The sequence below is a fragment of a genome, unplaced genomic scaffold (assembly GCF_019419815.1).
Source record: "Pyrus x bretschneideri cultivar Hongxiangsu unplaced genomic scaffold, Pyrus_bretschneideri_v1 Contig87, whole genome shotgun sequence".
NCBI lineage: Eukaryota > Viridiplantae > Streptophyta > Magnoliopsida > Rosales > Rosaceae > Pyrus > Pyrus x bretschneideri.
In genome coordinates, this window is record NW_025999828.1 from 1,425,402 (window position 1) to 1,443,340 (window position 17,939).

At 37.5% G+C, this 17,939-nt stretch overlaps 1 protein-coding gene across 1 annotated transcript; it reads right to left on the reverse strand.

The window, feature by feature from the left end:
- Positions 1–952: 952 nt before the first annotated feature.
- Positions 953–1,537, reverse strand: LOC103936314. Its single transcript, XM_048576250.1, has one exon. It carries the CDS (start codon positions 1,535–1,537, stop codon positions 953–955), a length of 585 nt encoding a protein of 194 aa, XP_048432207.1.
- Between the last annotated feature and the right edge of the window lie 16,402 nt (positions 1,538–17,939).

Here is a 17,939-nt window from a genome sequence, read left to right on the forward strand (position 1 = left end):
TTATTTATGAATGTTTATTAAGAATGCGCGCTTAATTTTCATGCATAAATATGACGCTAGAATATAAGTGAATTTCACCTAATCGTTATGAACTTATATTCACAAGTAGTGGAGGTTGCTTATAAACAATCGCGTTAAATGAATTCTTGGCACGAGTATCATGCTTTTCATAGTTACAAATGCCTTGTCGATGCTTATAATTTCCAAAGAACGTAATGATTCTAACTTGTATCTTTATCATGCTGTTCATATAGAGAACTTGTTAGGAATAATTTGTTTGCGATGCATATTCATCCAATTCAATGATTCTAGGGAAATTTGAAGGTTAATTTAAGCGGACCTAATTAACTTGGGGCGTTGAGTTTCATAATTTATCGAAAGACCAACTGAGAATCAATTTTGTATGCAAGTATAACATGTGTGGAGATGAACCCCTTGGCTATTCCATCATCCATATTTTCATCTCATTCATATTTACGTTTTGCCTTTAATTACAATTTGTCCATTTAATTTAATATCGTCCAAACACAATCCCCCCTTTACTTTATTGTCAAATTAGTTAGAAATCAATTTAGTTTGTGTTTTTAAAGAATTTTGAGTCTTTTGGTTTGTCTTAATGTTTTAACGTTTAGTTTCACATTCTTTGAGTCTAGTTTAGTGTTTTATATTGTTTTTACGTTTTTGAGTCAAAAATCCAAGTGATTAACAATCCCTCCTAATCCCCGGTCCAGAACGATCCCTACTTATACTTATACTACAATTGTCAAAAAGAGGGTTTAATTTGTGCGTATAAATCTCGCATCACATGTCCATGTCCGCGATCTCGACCACGACTTATTCCGTACTGGCATTTTTCATTGTTGAAGCTTTCTTCATTCTTCTTTGGCTGGACATGCGTCTTGAGGAGCTGCTCATCATTCCCTTGCCTATTTTTATGTTTCTCTTCATATGCTTATAGCGAACCCATTAATTGCTCTATACTAATTTCTTCCAAGTTTTTAGTTTCTTCAATTGTCAAGACAATGTGCTCGAACTTGGGGTCCAACGAGTGTAGCATCTTCTCCATAATTCTAACATCTTCTAACTTTTCTCCTTTTCTTTTTAATTGATTGGAAACAACTAAGACTCTTGAGAAAGAATCAGAGATTGATTCAGACCCTTTCATTTGTAGAGATTCGAACTCACCTCTTAATACTTGAAGATGAACCTTTTTCACTTGTTCAGTTCCTTTATAAGAGGTTTGAAGATTCTCCCATGCTTTCTTGGCAGAGGTTGTACTCAAGACCTTTTCAAAGCCATTGTCATCTAATGCTTGGTAGATGAGGTAAAAAGCCTTCTTGTCTCTCTTTCTTGAATCTTTCAAACTCTCATTCTGGGGTTGGGACAGAGTAGCTTCATTTTCTGGCTCAGTGTAGCATTTCTCCATGACTTCCCATACATCGTGTGCTCCTAAAAGGGCCTTCATTTTGATATTCCAATTATCGAAGTTGTTGTCAAGCACTGGAACTTGGAAGGTTGCCATAATGTTGCTAACCATAGCTCTGGTACCACTTTGTTGGGCTTAAAAAGACTTCACTACTTTGGAGATGTTTATCTCACAAAGAATAATGTAATGCAGCGGAATTGATAGGCAAGAGAAAGAAAGAATATTCAAAGTATTACACAAGATTTTTATTCACTCACAAACTAGTACAAGAGGAAACACTCAAACACTCTTAGAAGCTTTGTTGCTTCTTCTCACTTCTGACTTGGCACTCTCACATCTCACCAAGGTTTGCCAACTTTGGCATTGCTAGAACTTTCTAGCTAATGCTTAACAACCACACATTTTTTCAAGATTCTAGGTCTTTCTACAAAAGGCCTTAGATATTTATGCATGCATTCCACCAACTTGAACTTTGCTAGAACTCTCTAGCATGTGCATGGATCTTCTTTGTGTATGGGCCGGATCAATTGTCTTGGGCCAAGACAAGACAATTCAACAAAAAGTTGGAGATTTTATCACTAATAATTGCTGGGATAGGAACAAACTTAATTTGTTTTGTGTAGGGGTAATATTACTAGAAAAATTTGTAGTATTCCTATCCTTTTGCAAAGAACTCAGGATGATTTTGTGTGGGGAGCTAATGCAATGGTAAGTTCACAGTAAAGTCAGCTACTTGGATTCAAAGTGATGTCCAAGGAATTAAGCCAGACAAAAGCTCTTTAACAAAATATGGAAACTAACTCTTCCCCCCAAAGTTAAATGTTTAGTTGGTTATTAATTAAGGGCATGCTTCAAACAAGAAAACAAGTAAGTTTTTCAATGATATTGATATTAAGTGCCCTTGTTGTGGAGTGGACGCTAAAGATCAAGATCATATTTTTAGGGAGTGCAAGTATGCAAAAGAGGTTTGGTGCAATAGCCTCTCAACCCTTTTAATAATTCTATTGATTCTATTGGGAATATCATAGATTGGTTAGGCTCTCTATAAAATATAGAGAAAAAGTAACTCAGTTCTCTGACTAAAGCTTTGTTAATTTGCTAGCAAATTTGGAATGACGCGAATAACATTGTTTTTAAGGATTTACAACCAAATCCTGGCCGATCTTTCACACGTGCAATTTACACAGGTTTATCTTTCTTGAAGGCTAACAATGAATATCGTGATAAAAGGGTTGCAAAGAATTTTGTTACGATAAAATGATCGATGTCGAGCCCTCTTTTGTTGAAAATTAATTTTGATGGTTTAGTGGTTCATAATAGTGTGGCGGCAGGTTTTATTATAAGGAATGATAAAGGCCATCCTTGTAGTTGTTGGAGCTCAAAATTTAGGGGATAACACTATTTTTACGGCAGAAGCACTGGCTCTAAGGGCATCTTTGAAATGTGCTAAACGAAAATGCATGGTGTACATTGTAATGTAAGGCGATTCAAAGTCGATCATTGATGTGGTGTAAGGCTTGAGTCAAACCCTTGGAACTTAAGATCAATTCTGGAAGATATAAAGTGGCTTGCTTCTTCTTGTCAGAAGGTCAAGTGGACCCATACTGTGACAACCGTCCCTAAATTTACGATTTTATTAAGTCTAAATGAGTGAATTGTTGAAAATGCCGCTAGACTAACCGTCCCTAAACTTATGTTGGCTTTTTCGGAAACACTCCTAGGCTAATTTCGACGTCCTGAGTCCATTTTTGACATCCATTTAGTGAAATTCTAAAGTTTTGATGTGGTTGACCATCGAGGCGTCTTGGTTGACATTTTACTTCTCCATTGACTTTTTACAAAATTTATCGGGGACCCTCCTTAGTGTATTTCGATGCCCTGATTCCAATTCTGCACTCAGTTTCCCCATATTTAATTGTCTTAGTGGAGTTTTACTAATGTGTTTTAATATTATGCTTAGGTGCAATTATTTTTGGTGACTCCAGCTTTCTTAGTTTGAACGGCTTTGACCCGACAACATGATCTGTGAGTGGGTCTTTTCTTTCTTTATATAGATATATATATATATATATATATATACATTGGTTAGTTTCCATATATAAAATTATTAATAAATTCTCTACGTGATTGCGATTATTAAATTAACATTTATAAGAAATGCCTTATCGTTGGAAAGTATGAAATAATCCTACAGGATGCTTAGGTAAGCTTACTATAAGGGGATGCCTTAATTATATTTATGTTCATAAATAATGTGATGTTGACTAGAATTGTCGAGTCATTGTGGCATGACTACATTTATGCTATTTGCTCATCGTTTGCTGCACCGGTGTTAGTACTTGCCCAGGCCAGGGTCAGTCTTTCACGTGTATGTGCACATCGCACCGTACGCTCGGTTTGGATCCATTGTAGGTGCCACTCCTGTCGTACAAGTTGCAATAGGCAATTCCGACTTGTATATGCTGCACATAGCTCCTGTCTTCACGTGATTGTAGTACTAGAGCATATATTATAGTTACACCCAGTCTTGTTCATGTCAGAATACCTCTGCATGAACTTGTGTGTCAGCATGTGTCGATGAGCACCCGATATGATATGTTTGCTTATGCGAGATTATGTGATATTGGTTGTTATATGTTCATTTACGCAATATTGCGATGTATGGCAATCTTGTGATTTTGTAGGCTACAGTAGGTATTTTCTTACTACACTTAGTATGTATATTTTGGAAACTATACTTGTTTTACGGTGAGGGGTTATAATGTTTTCAAAAGTTTTTTATTAAAACTTTATTTTCAGGCCCACTCACCCTTGTTTTACACCCCTCTAGGTTTTAGCAGTTCAGCTTTCGTATCGACGAGGATTCTTGGCAAATATGGTATCGGAGACTACCTCGGATGGTATAATTCTCAAACCACTTTACTGTACTTTACTTAGCCTCTGACATCACGTGTGATATGGGTTCATTCCTGGTCATGAGCACACTCTTATACTTAGATACTTTCAGGTTTAAATTTATTCACATTTTCCACATCATTACACTGTATGGCTTCATCACTTTCCAGGTGTCGGCTAGCACAGCTCGATTCGGAGGCCTAGTGGGCATTCCAGGTTGAGGAGTGTCACATACAGTCAAATAAGCTGGACGCTTTGGCTACATAAACACGAAAATTCTTGTAATGAAAAACGAGAACACATGTACAAAGTAGACTTGTATTGATTTGAATTTATAGGTTACAATATCTGTTTACAACTTTTCGTCTAATTAAGCCTTCAAATTTGATGTAGATGCTTGATCGTTGATCCAAGGGTCTTGATGACTTGATCTCAGACAAACAGTTGAATGATTGCTTCAAGTTTTGAGCTTGAAACAAACGCGTGGATAATCTTCACCTCAAAGGTGCGGCAAAGGTATTATTTGAGGTGGGATTTCGTTGCTTCAAGGGTCTTGGCAACTTGATCTTGAAACAAATGTTGCTAAAAGTTTATAAGCTTGCAACAAAATCTTGAAGGAATCGGCACAAGCGCTTGTTGATTCTTCAAGGAAGTGCTTCGGCTTTGGTTGAATGTTCTTCGAAACAAGCTTTAGCAACGTATTAGTCTTCAAAGGTTTGATAGAGGTTCTTCTGTGTAGAGATTTTTCGATCCCTATGCTTGTGAGAGAACCTTGTATTTATAGGCTTCACAAAGCTTACCCTTGGGTGGATTTGGCTTTGATTTATGTCCTGATTTGTCCATGGGAGAATTTAGGCATGTTTTGTCTTTTAATTTCAGCCACTTTACTCTATTGTCCAAAATTATGAGGCCTTGTTGCCTATTTGTGAGCAATCTTCAAATTTTGTTTGTTTTATGAAGATGCCTTAACTTTCTTTCCAGTTTTGAGAACACTTTGAACCCTTGCCCTTTTTTTAAAAAGGTTTTCTCTCTTTGGCTAAATTTTTGGGAAGTTTTATGCTTCATTTGCTTGATTTGTGCCACATGTCATTGATGACTTGTCCATTTGTGATAAATCTTATGCCGCGTGGAGCTTTGTGATACATCATTTGTATGCAACGAAATTTACATGTCTACAAATGCCCCCACTTCAAGGCACGTTGTAGGCATATGCTTGCCACATGTAGGAAACATGTTTTGAAGTCCTGCAATGTGAATGTTCTAACTCAAGGGTTATCGAGACTTAATCTTGAATTAGTTTGCTTTTTCTAGGGCTGTAGAGGCATATTTCTTGAATTGACATGATGAATTTCATCAAGGGCCGTTGAGGCATATTTCTTGATTGAAACATTTCTTCTAGGGTAGTTAAGGCTTGGTCTTGAATTGAGGTGATGAATTTCGTCAAGGGCTGTTGAGGCATATTTCTTGAACGAAACATTTCTTCAAGGGCCTTGATCTTGAATGAAGTGATGAATTTCGTCAAGGGCTGATGAGGTGTATTTCTTGAATGGAATATTTCTTCAAGGGCCATTAAGGCTTGGTCTTGAATTAAACGAAAATTTTCCTCAAGGGCCGTAGAGCCTTGATCTTGAATGAAATGAAAATTTCTTTTTTTCAAGGGCCGTAAAGGCTCGATCTTGAAAGAAATTTTGAAAATGGATGAATCGACACATACCTATTGTGCGTATTTGATTTCCCATAATCTTTGGCAAAAATACATTTGGTGTATCTTGGGACTTGATTTTCTTTTCCTTGTGGGTGTAGGAACCAAATGTTTTTCCTTGTGATCGTAGGAAACAAATGTTTTGCCTTGTCGTCGGAATCCTCTTCAATTTTGGTAATGAGAATGACTTCCTTCAAAGTGTTGGAAAACTTTTGTGACTTCCTTCAAGGTTTTGGAAGGGTAAGTAGGATGTGCATTTTTATCACTTTCCTTTTACTTTTTCTTTTCCCACAGCAAGGAGGAGTTTTTCTTTCCCCTTTTGATTTCCTGCAGCAAGAAGGGTGTTTTTTCCTTCCCTCTTTTGATTCCCCACGGCAAGGAGGAGATTTGTTTGTTTCTTGTTTTGATTTCCATGGCAAGAAGGACAACTTTCTTTCCTCTTTTTTATTCCCATGGAAAGAAAGGAGTTTTTCTTTCCCCTTTTGATTTCCTATAGCAAGGAGGGGTGTTTTTTTTTTTCTTCTTTTGATTCTCCACGGCAAGGAGGTATTTTTCCTTTCCTTTTTTTTTTTTGTTTTTTGTTTTTTTTGTTTTTTTGGGAAACATGTCATCTGACTTGCACGCCCAGTTTGAGGTTGATTTCTCTTCCGAAAAATTCTATAAAAATATGGGAAACGTAACCTTATCCCTTATCTTTTCCGGCATATATCGCATGCCACTAGGAAAAATCGAGAAAGCCTTCAACTTTGCATTTTCTTACAGCTGTGCAGTCTTGACAGGAAAACAACTTATCCGGGAATAACTTTGAAAACTGGAACGTTTGGTTTGGCTTTAGGGAAAATTATGAAATTTGTATACAATGATCATCAGCCACTTAGCTTCCTACTCCAATTGGCCTTGCATCAAAACTCCTTTGGAAAGTTGAATTATCATCAAAATTCCTTCTTTTGGTTGGAATGTGCTTCCTCATTTTGATTTATCTTTTGCTATCTGGGTATGTATTTCCCTTATAGCATTAGGAAGCAATTGATCACTATTTATAAGACAATTGGGTGTGCATTTTTTTCACAACACACAATTCTTACCGTGGGCTTGCTTGGAGCTTGTGCCATAGTTTTTGCTTGTTGTTGTTGCTTGGAGCTTGTTGCAGTGCAAAAGACTACAGACTGTTTATGATATGTAGTGCCTTTTGGTCACAGTATGCCCTTGGTAGTGACGTTGCCGTGCGCATCTGTTGCTGCTGCTACCATGCCCTTTTTGCTGTTGTTTGGTGCGAGTTGTAGCTGCTTGAAGCTTGTTGCAGTGAGCCACTTTTACCATGTGGGGTTGTGCAAAAGACTACAACAAGTTTATGTTGTGTAGTGCCTTTTGGTCACAGCTTTCCTCAGTGGTGACGTTGCCGTGCAATGTAAGAAACTGCTTGTGTAATCATTACAGGGTTGCGTAATGCGATTACGTGGCATTTTGGTTTTCTTTGCTACTGTAGCGCGCTTTGAAAGACCATCCTGTAGCTACCTTCTTCGTCGTGTAGTGCAAGAAACTACTTGCATAATCACTATGGGGTTGTGTAGTGCGATTACGTAGTGTTTTGGTTTTCTTTGCTACTATAGTGTGTCGTTGACTGGCCCTAAGGCACTTGTTCTTCCTTTAAAAGACAACTTGACGCATATCAAATCGTGGTCTTTTGAAGTGTCTTGGGAGGTAACAAATTTTGGTCATCCGAATACGAAGAAAAATGCATGCATGTAGAGGATTCTTATTTTGAATCCTTTGCACCATGTTCGTGACAATCCACCGACTTCGTTTGAGCTTCTTGGCGATCTTATCCGTAGTGGAGCTATGACTTGGAATAACATCTTATCAACTATTGGAGAAGCCGTCTTTGGTTTTTGCTCATTTTGTAACACGGCTTTGTAGCTGAATTCTTTCTTTAAAGAAATAAAGTATTCACATTCTTGAATTTGCTCTTTATTCTTCAAAGTGTTTGTATTTTTGTTGATGATGTGACTGTACTTGAAGTTTTTGAAGTTTCAAGTTGCCTATGTACCCTTGGTTGAGGAGGGATCAAGTCATGATGTAGTTCAAGTAAGTGATGGGTTTTGGCGATTTTGATGGTGATTTTTTTGTTTTGTTTTTGTTTTTCCGTACATAGTTTATGCTCTTATGGGCCAGGAGCATGGAGTGTTGCCTTTTAAACTTGTGTGAACAAGGAGCGTCAATGTCGCTTTTTAAGCTTGTGCGAACAAGGAGCATTGCGCCATGTGCAGTTTAGGAGTATTGCTTGTTTTTTGTTTAAGGGTAGTAACGATTCAAGAATCTGCTGTTGATGAGGTTGATCTTCAAGCCATCTTCCGCCATGATTAAGTAGGCACCGTTGGTGTAGACCTCTTGTATTATGTAAGGTCCATCCCATTTTGATGTGAACTTGCTTTTTGTTTTGTGAGTTGTGATGATGGGTCTTCGTAATGCCAAAACAAGATCTCCAATTTGGAAAGACCTTGGGTAGACCTTCTTGTTGAACGCCTTGGATAGCCGTGCTTAGTAGCATTCTAGGTGTTGTTGAGCTTCAAGCCTCTTTTTGTTGAGTGCTTCCAACTCTTGAAGTTGCAACTTTGCGTTTTCCTCTTCAGTCAAGCCTACTTTCAAGTGGCAGAACAGCTTCCACGCCATATACGAGAGAATAAGGCGTAGCTTGGGTAGGAGTCCTATGTGTTGTCCTACATGCCCAAAGTGCTTTGCTTATTCTTTCATGCTAGTCTTTCTTTGTTCGACCGTTCACATTTTTAGGAGGTTGCACAGTGTTTTGTTGAATGCTTCTGCAAGACCGTTGGCCGGAGCATAATACATGGAAGACTTGTGCTGCTTGAACTTGTATTTCTCGCAGAGCTCTTCCGCGTATCGGTTAGAAAACTGTTTTCCAGTGTCGGTGATGATGTAGTGATGCACATCATACCAATCAATGATATGCTCTGTGATGAAACAGACGACAGTTTCTTTCTTGACTTCCCTTAGGGGTATGGCTTCAGCCCACTTGAAGAAGTAGTCTGTTGCAGCTAGGATGTAGGCTTTTCCAGCAGACGACTTTGGTGTGATTGGTCCTATGACATCTAATCCCCATGCATCAAGTGACCATGAAGCAATTGTAGGGTGTAATGGCTCAGGTGGTTGAGGTATAAAGTTGGCATAAAATTGGTAGGTTTGGCATCTTTTGGGGTGTTCCAGGCAATCCTTCACCATGCTTGGCCAGTAGTAGCCCATCCTTTTGAGCTGGAAGTGCGGCTTTGGTCCAGATTGATATGCTCCGCATACGCCTGAGTGTGCTTCTTCCATGGCTTGATTAACTTCTTCCTCACCTAAGCATCTTAGAAGTACTCCTTCAAAAGAGCATCGGTAAAGTGATCATTTGTAGTAAAGGAAGAAATGTGCTCATCAATGTATTTCAGAGTGGTGTCTAGGATCATTTAGAAGCTTTCCATGCTCCAAGTAGTCGATCCGTGGTAGTCTCCACTCTTCAGTATCGACTGGAAGTACTGAGATGATGTTTGTATCATCCAGTATCATTTCAGTGACGGGTGAGATCACCCATCTTTGGCAAACTGGCACATCTGCAACTTTGTCTTCTCCTAAGCCATACTTGAGGCTAATTTAGCAAAAGCGTCTGCCATTTGATTTTCTTTTCTTGGCACATATTCTAGCATCACGGCCTCAAACTTTCGGAGCAGTTGAATTGATAGCTGGAAGTATGGGATGAGATCATCTTTTCTCACTTCATATTCAGTAAAATGTTGATTGATTATGAGCTTGGAGTCACCATACACTTCTAGCGTTGTGATTTCCCTGTTGACCACCATTTGGAGTCCAATAATTAGCGCTTGGTATTGTTGGAGCATAGCTTGCTTATCCAGAAGGAATAGGGTAGTATTTGTCTGTGTGGTGATATGAATAATACTCCTGCCCTCGCTTCGTCTGCTTATGCGGATCCATCGAAGAACATTGTCTATGTCGGGAAGATATTGACGTAGAACACCTCCTCGTCAGGCAAGTCATCTGAGATTTTCCAATTGGCTGGGATTGGATGATCAGCAAGGAAGTTTGCTAGCACTTGTCCCTTGATGGTTTTCGCTAGAACGTAGATGATCTCATATTGATTGAGAATCAATGCCCATTTTGCTAGTCGCCCTGTCAAAATTGGTTTGGACATGACGTATTTGACTAGGTCAGCTTTGGCAACCAAGTGGATGGTGTAAGCATGCATGTAGTGTCTAAGCTTTTGGACATCAAAGACTAAGGCATGGCACATTTTCTCGATCGAGGTGTAGTTGAGCTCGGCCCTGGTGAGGGTTCTAATTAGGTAGTAGAGTGCTCTTTCCTTTTGGTCTTCATTTTCTTGCGCTAAGAGTGCTTCAATGGACATAGCTCACAGCTCTCTCTCGACATCCCTCTCTCTGAATTTAGAAAAATAATGCCATCAACTGTGAGTTTTTATATTTATAATGGGTATTTTTGTCATTTTTCTTTTGTGCATGGTGATCATGGAGTGTGTGTAGCCGGTTTGTCCTATTTTGGTCCTAAGAACAAAAAAAAAAATGTCATATTTCTGTTTATTTCCTTTTTTTCTTTCCTTTCGGCAGCTAGTTGGTGCTGGCAGAGTTAGTAATCACCGGAATTTCGGCATCACCAATCTATGCATCAGAATGCATCAGAATCCGAGGGTTCTATTGATAGCGCCACTATCTCAATAAAAAGCATGAAACATATTGAGACTTTATCATGGAGTGGTATGTAGCGGCTTGATCTTATTCAAAAGAAAACTAAAGCTTGGAAAATTATACGTAATTTGCATATATATATGCATCACCAATTGAGTACCTAGCATCGTTGAGTCGTGAAAATCTAATATGGACCTTCTGGGATCTTCATGAATTCTTAAGGTAATGGGCCGGAGATGCAGCTGTTTTGATGAGAATTAGGGAGAAACCAATCATGGAAGGAGGAAAGAAAGTCATTGTGAAGGATTTGAGGGAGAGCAGAGCAATGAACAGAGACTTATGAAAGGGTGCAAAGGTGTTTCAGATGAATGCAGAACTTTATATGTTTCAAATTTTTTATTTGTTTTTTCTTTTAAGTTTTTAAAATAAAACTATTTTTTGACCACATGTTTTGTTTTTATTTTTTTTAGGTTTTTTTTTTCCAGGTGGTAGATAACAAAAAAATTAACAGAAATTGTAACAGATGTATGTCATTGAAATAAATAATAAGTTAATGTATGAGATTTAAATGTTTTAAAGATGTTTAAGTTTGCAATTGCACCCAAACCTGAGGGATTAAAATGTAATTTGCTCCTAATAATTTGTAGATATAAGTATATCATGTGAAGCATGATGGTCATGTCTTGGCACATAATCATACATTTCGCCGATATAATCAATATGCACTTGTAATTAGCCAAGTGTAAAAATAAAGCGATGCATATGTTGTGATAGCCCGTCCCGGATTTTTCGTACCATAGGGGTCAAATGACAGTTTTTCCCCTAGTGTGTTAATTCGTTGTGTGGTCATTTTGGGGTTTTGGTTGGCTGATTTTGGACCACACACACACACACACACTCATTTTCCTCTGCTTTCCCTGTCCCGTATCACTGTCTCTCTCTCCCTTTCCTTTCTTCCTTGTACGGACAAGGTCAAACCACTCGAAATCGTGGTAGATCGAGGAAACAAATTACATAATTGTGCTCGCGAGGTCCTTAGGAGTTCAACCATACCAATTTCAGGTAAGGGAACCTTCGTTTTCACGTCGAACTCGAGATCCCCGATTTGGTCACTGTTCATGCACTCGTAAAATCTTGTGTTTTTGTGATTTTCAGGCTTGTAGGAAGCTTGGTGAGGTCCTTAGGAGGCTTGGGGTGGTTCGTTTGAAAGTTTTGGACGTCGGGATTGTGAGTTGCAGGTTTGGCCGGAGTTGGTGGAGTTTTTTCGACGATATTCCGTTGGTTTTAGTGCTTGAAAGTGGTAAGGATTTGTTCCTCTAGTTGTAAGCTTCATTTATGTACCAATTTCATGGAATTTGGGTGAAAAACAAGTGAGATATGAAGTTTGGAAAATTTCTCGATTTTCCGGGGACGGCGACGGCGCCAGAGGTTGGCCAGAGAAGACGACGGAATATTCCGTCAGTTTGGACGGAATATTCCTAACGGCGTTAGGTTAAATTTAACAAAATCCGTCAGAGTTAACTAAATATTCCTGACGGCGTTAATTGACGCTGTCAGTGTGCCAGGCACGTGCCTGCGCGTGGATGGCGCGTGTGGCAGTGCCTTGGCCCGCGCGTGGGGGAGCGTGCTGTGTCAGAAAATTATTTTAAAAATATAGGGATGTTCGTGAGGTTGAGTAGATCACGTTGGTGTATTCGTACACCCCACTTGAGCATTGTATGAGAAGTTATTTCATAATTTTGGTTATGTGCTTTAAAATTAACGGTTTTATAGTTGTTTCGCATATAGGTGAGACCTATCCTGAGGATGAGCGCAGTCACTCGAGGCAAGGGGGTTATAACCCTTCTACATACCAGTGAGTGGGCTTTTGGTTTTCCGTATATACCTATATACTTGTGATTTTCCCAAAAAATGAAATTAAATGTTTATATGTTTTATATGCCATGCATTATGTTTGGCCGTTTAATTATGCATTATTAGTTGCATATATATATATATATATGTGTGTTTGGTGCTGCGGACGCACAGGTAAGTGCCAGGTAAGTTATGGTTTATGTTTGTGTTTAGTAGTGATATGAGATGCATAGAGAGCTCATAACCTGCACCCCCAGTGTTAGTGCTCCCTCCCAGAGTTAGGCACAGTCCTTCACGTGATGTTCACCTCCCGCACCACACACTCATCTTGGATCCAACTTAGGTGCACAGTTCTGTCATACAGACCACTTTAGGTAGTTCCGACTCGTAGGTGATGCGCGATTATTCGCCCAGTCTTCACGTGATCGTAGCACTTGAGCGTATTTATTTACACCCAGTCCTGTCGTACAGACCACTTTAGGTTGTTCCGACTCGTGTGCAGGTGTAGTTAGTGAGTTGGAGATTTGAGCTCTAGATTCAGCCGTACAGGTCACGTTAGGTGACTCCGGCTGACAGATTACATGGCATTGATTGACATTACCTGAGTACTTGCATTTTATTCAGAGGCATTCAACATGGCACATTTCTGAGCATGTTTTCTATATATGTGTATATATTCTAGTTTTCTGGGAAGTATACAGGTTTTACGACGAGGGGTTAAAACATTGTTATTGAAATGATTTTGAAAAGCTTTGTTTTTACCCACTGAAGCTTTCTGTTTTGCGCCCCTCTAGGTTCTAGTTTGGATAGCACTTTTGCTGGCTCCCCAGAGGATTTCTCGGCATATCTGACAGATTATCACCAGTGTAGGACCACCTTTGGGTGTGTTTATTTAGTATTTGTTCCCCTGGATTGCACTAGGTCTTTTATGCTCTGAACTTTATGTATCACACTTACATTGCACATGTATGATCTACTTAGTGTATAGCTAGGTTTGTATTTATTCATACTTTTATTATTATTTCTTAGCTTCCGCACTGTGCACATGCTTACGCCACTTCCACGTGACGGCCAGCATGCCCTGATCTCGGTTGGGGTGTGTCATATGTGGTTATATTTTATTACTACAATAAACTTGAACAATTCACTGCATAACATCACTTGCATGTCGGGACTCATCATAACACAGTTTTTTCTTTTTCCCTCATACCAACATAAACTTACATGCATACAGGAAACAAGTTTTAACATTATTTACAAATATATATGTGATAGTTCGTTCGTGTGAAGTATATAAACTGACAGTTATAACTTTGTTCTTATAGTAAACATGTGAAGTTCGCTACATGAAATGCATGTTAGATCCATCACTAGTATTTACATTGTAAATATATATAACTAAAAGACAATGCTATCTTCATAATAAATATTAAAAATTCGCTACATGACATGCAAGCTGGGCCCTAATAGTATTAAAATATATATAATGACAAACATAAATTCTCACAGTAAATATGTGAATTTCACTACATGACATGCACGTTAGACCCACTACAAAAAGAAAACTAGCAATTACATTATGAAATACATATAACTGAAAAACATATTTTTGTTCTCACAATAAACATGAGAATTTCACTACTTGACATGCATGTCAGACCCACCACAACGACAGACCTAGGAATTACATTGAGAACTTACATATAACTCAAAAGTATATTTTTGTTCTCACAATAAACATGTAAATTTCACTATCTGACATGCATGTCGGACCCACCACAACAACTTTGGCAATTACATTGTGAGTTATATAAAACTGACAAACCTAATTTTTTTTTCACAATAAACATGTGAATTTCGTTACATGCATGCTAGAACCGACCACAAAACATAACTAGCAGTTACATTGTGAGTTATATATAATTGATAACATAATTTTGTTCTCATAGTAAACATGTGAATTTCGATATATGATGTGCGTGTTACACTAACCACAACCACAAAATTAGCAATTACATTGTGAGTTGTATATAACTAATAAACATAATTTTGTTCTCATGGTATACATGTGAATTTCGATATATGATGTGCGTGTTACATTAATCACAACCACAGAATTAGCAATTACATTGTGAGTTGTATATAACTAATAAACATAATTTTGTTCTCATAGTAAACATGTGAATTTCAATATATGATATGTGTGTTACACCAACCACAACGGCAGAATTAGCAATTACATTGTGACTTGTATATAACTAATGAACATAATTTTGTTCTCATAGTAAACATGTGAATTTCGCTACATGACATGCATGTTAGGTCCACCACAACTGCAAACTTAGTGGTTACATTTTGAGTTATATACAACTGATAAACATAATTTTGTTTTCACAGTAAACATGTAAATTCTGTTACATGGCATGCATGTCGAGCCTACCACAACATTAGAACTAACAACTTATATTGGGAGAACTACTAGAAAAAAAATAATATAGGAGATGAACAACATTCAGTTGCTAAAAACAATACTCGTGGTGAAAACTTTCAAGCGATGCAGAGTCGATGAGTAAAGTTTTCCGTGTCAAATCAATCGTAAATCTTATCTCGACGGATATCCAATTGTGTCCATCGAAATATTTTCACTCGACGACAATTGCAACGAAAGTCCTGAGGTTAAAATTGCGTTGACTATTTTGTACTGACAGAAGAATTTTCAGTCGACGAATTATCGGTCGTCGTGTAAAACCTAATATTAAATTTCAATAAATTATGTAATTATCAGCTGATGACAAGTTCTTTGGTTAAGCTTAATCTTCCCGATAGCCACTATCGTCGGATTAGTATAATAAGTTAAAAAATTAACATATAATCATTGTCCTAAAATTCATCCTAGGTGCTAGGCCGCTGCCTACCGCCTCAATTAGCCCCTAGGCATTTAACAATTAAGAAAGTGCAGCTAGACCTACTTTGGCGTCCGCCTAGCCTGCCTAAACCTGCCTACGCACCCACTTGGGTTGCAACTTTGACATAGACAGAATATTGATAACTTTTATTTTACATTTTAAATTTTCAATAAAATGTAAGAAACTTGTTAAATACTTTGATGAACACTCATTATATGTTTGTTTCCCATGTTTTCAATATGTTCTAATACTTTATAATTTATATGTTATTTTATTTTGCAATTTATGCAATATAATAACTTTACTTAAATTTGCCTAGTTCGCCTAATCGTCTAGGCGCTAGGTCCCAACTTGCCGCCCGACTAGTGCGTAGCATTTGTAGTCGTTGTTTGTCGGGCAAACATTAATTAAATTTTAAAAAATAAAAAAATTAATTGTTCAAACATTACTATATTAATGTTTGTGTAATTAATTTGTTTAATTTTTTAAATTTAATTTAATCAAGCTTTATTATATTAATTGAGCAAAAAAATTTATTATATTAATATTAAAATATTAAACACATTTATTTAATTAAAGTAATAGTCTGGAGAATATTAATGAAAGTAAAAAAATACAACATTTATAAATTCTGAAAATACCTGCATAGCCACTCCCACTAGTCTCTCCTATGCTGAAATTAATCAGGCAGATGGTTCAGTGCTTCGTCATGACTTTCGTAATCAAAATAGCAAGTGTGTAGCTCAAAAAGCCACTCTTTGAATTGTATCGTCCACATCCGATCAATGTAGTAAAATATAAGTGGTTCATCAACGTCAATATCGAACTCGGTCTAAAAAAGACAGAAAAAAAAATGTTAGTTACAAAAAAAAAAAACAATACATTAGTAATTATATATAATAATTAAAATTAATAAGAATATTGTTGGAAATATGCCTTGAAAGTCAATCTTTGGAAGAAACCTTTCAGGACAATGAATTGATGTATATATGACTCTTATACATCGGAAGGCAAAGATACTAATTAGGACTATCTCAAAGAACAAAATATGTCCTAAATAGTGAATCCATGGACAATGGATCGATGGAAGAAGTAACCTAATGATGTTAGATTACAGAGACCTTCTTCTCATAACCATCATGTCCAAAAAGGTTCCTGGTCATAAGGATTGTCGGAGGGATACTGACAATCCATAGACTGGTACATACTATGTCCGCTTTAATTGGAAGGATGGAAAGTCTCATCCCATTCGTGTAGCGACACTAAGACAAGCATGTAGGTGCTCATTAAGGGAATGAGTTCACTGAACACAATCGAACGAGAGTACTTGCATGGAGGTCTACTCACATGTCAAGCAAGTAACTCTAATGGTTGGAATAATGTAAGTAATCCTTTGACCTGAGGCATCGTCGTTGTCTTGTGGTTAAGTACTTAATCTTTGATTATGTTAAAGTCATTACGTACGCGAGTGTCCAAGGCATCGTTGGGGTTAAGCCACTTAGCCATGAAGGCAAGTGAATGCGCAACAAGGAATCTCTAATCCTCAATAAGAGAGGATGAATACTCTAAGATATGATTCGGAAATCTTCGGCCGAAGTATCGAGCGTAATAAAGGAAAGCGTTCCTATACGTCTCAAATGAATCGTATAAGAAGGAATAATCACATTAGGGGTTTGACATTATAAATCCATACCCTAGTGATGTGATTGAGAGTATTGTTTTAGAGAAGGATCGAATTACATTGTAATTCCAACTGAATAGGTTCTCCGAATAAACTTCTACATTAGCTTGGGTAGCCATGATATATGTTTAGATGTCACTCATGGCTTGTGAGTTCTTCTAAGATGATTAAATGTAGTCATCAAAGAAGAAGGTGAATTAAAAGTAAGTTTTAATTCACTAAGTGGATGGATTAAATATAATCAATTGGATTGGTGCCAATCACCTCACTGCCTTGCTAATTAGAACATAAAAGATTGTTCACCAATACACTCTTGTAGTGAGTAACTAATGGATGATGGAAATAATTAATTGGATTAATTAAGTGTTTTGATTAATTTAGAAAGTCTAAAGAAATCATAAAAGCGATAAAGATCGTTTTGGGCTTAAAGAAACGTTCGGGTTTAATTAGGCCCATTGGGCCAAAACCCATTGGGCTTTTATTCAAGCATTGGATGACTTGAAATAATTAAAAGCCCAAAGCCCAAACCAAACACATATGGCCGGCCAAAGAGAGGGAGAGAGAAGGTCAATTGTTGACTTGTTTCTTTATGTAATAAAAGGAACATTATAATGAAAGAAGAGTTAGGGTGTTTAGGTTGTTTAAAAACACAAAAAGAGAAAAGAATATCAAACTCTCTCTAACAACAAAGGGCCGGCCACCATAGGGGGTATTAGCTAATCATTTTATCACCCCTTTGGATATTTCCTTCATCCTTCTCACTACA

Bases quoted from the DNA above. Each gene is read 5' to 3' on its own strand.
- LOC103936314 (XM_048576250.1), bottom strand. From the start codon at position 1,537: ATGGTTAGCAACATTATGGCAACCTTCCAAGTTCCAGTGCTTGACAAC.